A 3,233-nucleotide genomic window follows, 5' to 3' on the forward strand; every position below is an offset into this window, starting at 1 on the left:
GATGTCTTGAGCTACCGCCCCCACCTTATATTCCTCTCCTTGCCCAGCCACATCCCTTCCTGTCTCCACCTCCCTAGTGTTGGGATTAAAGGTGTGAGCCACCACTGCCTAGCTGTTTCTCTTTGAGACTGGAGCAATTTAGTGTAGTCCAGGGTGGCCTCGAACTCACAGAGATCTTCCTGCCTCTGTGTCCTGAGTGCTGGGATTAAAGGTGTGCGCCACCACCGCCTGGTCTCTATGGCTAACTAGTGGCTAGTTCCACACTCTGATCTTCAGGCAAACTTTACTTGCTAAAGCACAAATAAAATATCACCACAGACATTTGCACATAGACTTTTAATTTTGAATGATCCCCCCTGGGTCCCCTCAGTCTCGATTCTATCAAGGCGTGAGGTCAGGCTCTGGCTCCCAGGCAGTGTCCACCAGACTCCAGAGGTAGTCACTGATAGACTTCTGTGAGAGCTGAGTGCTGTCCAGGTGGATGGGCAGGGCCACAGTGGGGCCGTGGTGGACTGAGGGCACAATGAAAGGAAAGTATACATGGTCCTCCCAGGCGTGTTCACGTTCTGTTGTTTTGAGATGGCTCTCACTATCTTAGTCCAGGCTGACCTTAAATTTGTGGCAATTCCTCCGGCCTCAGTTCCCCAAGTGCTGGGATTGCAGGCGTGACACTACACCAGGCTAATTTCCTTTTTTCTGTGGGTATGTGGCTGCAGACATGCCATAAGTGCACCACCTTCTATCCTCCTTCTATCAGTGGGTCCAGGAATTAAATTCAGGTCACCATGCCTGGTGGCACGTGCCCCTACTCACTGATCCATCTTCTTAGCTCCCTAATTTCTTACATTTACTCATTTTGAGACAGGATTTCTCTGTGCAGCTCTGGCTGTTCTAGCCCAGGCTGGTCTCAAACTCACTGAGATCTGCCTGCCTCTGCCTCCCGAGTGCTGGATTAAAGGCGCCTGGTCTTCCCTAATTTCATTTTAATTAAGAATGGTATTTTTTCTGGGTGTGATGGCATATACCTACAATCCCAGCACTCAAGGGGCAGAATCAGAAAGTTCCTCATAGACTTGCAGCCAATTGGGACTAGACAGTAGGTAGGTTCCAGGTTGCCCTACTATTGGGCGTGGAGCCCAAATGCTCTGCAAGCACGCTACCGCATCTGTGTCTTCTGTCTAACCCCCTCAGCTTTTTTTTAACTTTTTTTATTTTTGGTTTTTCGAGACAGGGTTTCTATGTGTAACAGCCCTGGCTGTCCTGGAACTCCCTCTAGATCAGGTTGGCCTCAGACTCACAGAGATCCACCTGCCTCTGCCTCCCAAATGCTGGGATTAAAGGCATGCGTCACCACTGCCTGGCCTTTTTTTTCTAACTATTTATTTTATGTGCATTGGTGTTTTGTCTGCATTTCTGTCTGTGTGAGGGTGTTGGATCCTCTGGAGTTACAGTCGTCAGCTGGGAACTGAACCTGGGTCCTCTGATCTTAGCCACTGAGTCATCTCTGCACTCCCAAAGCTAACTACTACCCCAGTGCAGATACACTGTTGAGACAGGTTACTTCTACATTTGGATGTGGTGAACGATGCCCTATGATCTTCAAGAGCCCCCCTTCATCTCTCTGGAGCACGTCCCCAGAAATGCCCTGGCTTGTCTGGAACTCCAGCACGATCCACCTGCCTGCCCACTGACTTCCTAACATGGAGGATATAGGTTTTCCCCAGCTGTGCAGTGATTCTCAAAGGATACTGCCCTTGATGGTCCCCGGCTCACACTCATAATCCCATTCTATTTTACTGATGCAGCGATACAGCTGAGCCACATACACTGCAGAGGGGATGGTGACGGTGGTGTCCTCATCCACTTTTGTCTCCTGTTCCTGAAGATCCGCCTCCATCTCTCTGAGTTCCTGCAGCTCTGTGGCAAGCTGAGTGCAGTCAGTTAAGGCCCAGGCTCGGGGGACTAAGGACAGTTCCCTTACCAGACACCAAGTCAGAGCACCTGGCGCTCAAACATTTTCTTCCTATTTTTGTCCTTCAGTGTTAGGGATAAAAGCCAAGACCTGACACATGCTAGGCAGGTGCTCTACCTGAGCCACACCCCAGCCCCTCACTGGGGGACTCTAGGCAGGTGCTCTACCTGAGCCACACCCCAGCCCCTCACTGGGGGATTCTAGGCAGGGGCTCTACCACTGAGCCACACCCAGCCCCTCACTGGGGGTTCTAGGCAGGCGCTCTACCACTGAGCCACACCCCAGCCCCTCACTGGGGGTTCAAGGCAGGGGCTCTACCACTGAGCCACACCCCAGCCCCTCCCTGGGGGTTCTAGGTGAAGCTCCAGCACCGAGAAGCATCCTAACCCAATTCAAGTACACTCTGATGTAGGCTATTTGGTAGAGTTAAGGATATCAGAGTCTGGCCTGCAGACAGGCATCCTCCTTGCTGGCGTTCTGGAGCTCGATGTCCAGCTGCTGTAGTTTGGTACCTTTCTGGCACGTGGATTCCTTCAATTCAAGAAGGCTTTGAGCCACTTCCTCCTCCACAGCCAAGACCTCTGCAATGGGACAGAAGTAGGTGTCCTTGGATGTCCTTTGCCTAGGAAGACTCCAAAGAGATGTGTCACTACCCAGTCAGAGTTCTGCCACTGCGCCCACATCCGCTGCCCCAGCAGCTTCTGAGCACCTCCCAGAATTTGGGTGTGCTCCTGTTTGCCAGAACACACTCAATACTGAGACTGGCAGTGTGAACCTATAATCCATTCCTCTGGGGCAGAGGCAGGAGGATGCAGAGTTCTACGCTGGCTTGGGTTAAACTCAGAGACTGTGCCAAAACAAACACAAAAATAAATCACAGTCGGGTGAGATGGCAACAAACCTGATGAACTGAGTCCTGCCCTGTCCCTAGGACCCACTTGGTAGAGGGACAGAGCTGACTTCCCCAAGCTGTCCACCAGGGCCGTGGTGTATGGTGTTGAGGATGGAAGCCAGGACTTTATATATGCTAGGCAAGCACTTGACTTACCCGCTAAACCAGCACATTTTATCTTTTGTTTGAGGGGTGGTCTCATGTAGCTCAGGCTGGCCTCTATTCTCCCAAATGCTCAGTGTCAGTGTACAGTTCCCTCAATGTCTCCTGTTATAACTGTCCCCGCTTTGGGTGGGTGTCAAGTGGCAGAGTCAAGGGTCTCACCATGTCCAGGCTGGCTACAAACTCCTGCGCTCAAGGAATTCTTCT

The 3,233-nt window shown here is 51.5% G+C and overlaps 1 protein-coding gene across 1 annotated transcript; it reads right to left on the reverse strand.

Moving 5' to 3' along the window:
* Positions 1-329: 329 nt before the first annotated feature.
* On the reverse strand, positions 330-2,629 carry Spc24 (SPC24, NDC80 kinetochore complex component; the record flags this gene model as incomplete). The annotated part of the gene is made up of 3 exons (XM_013346222.2): positions 330-512; positions 1,750-1,931; positions 2,409-2,629. Coding segments are annotated over 3 exons (534 nt in total), but the record flags the coding sequence as incomplete, so codon positions are not given.
* Positions 2,630-3,233: the final 604 nt, after the last annotated feature.

This window comes from Microtus ochrogaster, chromosome 5 (genome assembly GCF_000317375.1).
Source record: "Microtus ochrogaster isolate Prairie Vole_2 chromosome 5, MicOch1.0, whole genome shotgun sequence".
Classification (NCBI taxonomy): Eukaryota; Metazoa; Chordata; class Mammalia; order Rodentia; family Cricetidae; genus Microtus; species Microtus ochrogaster.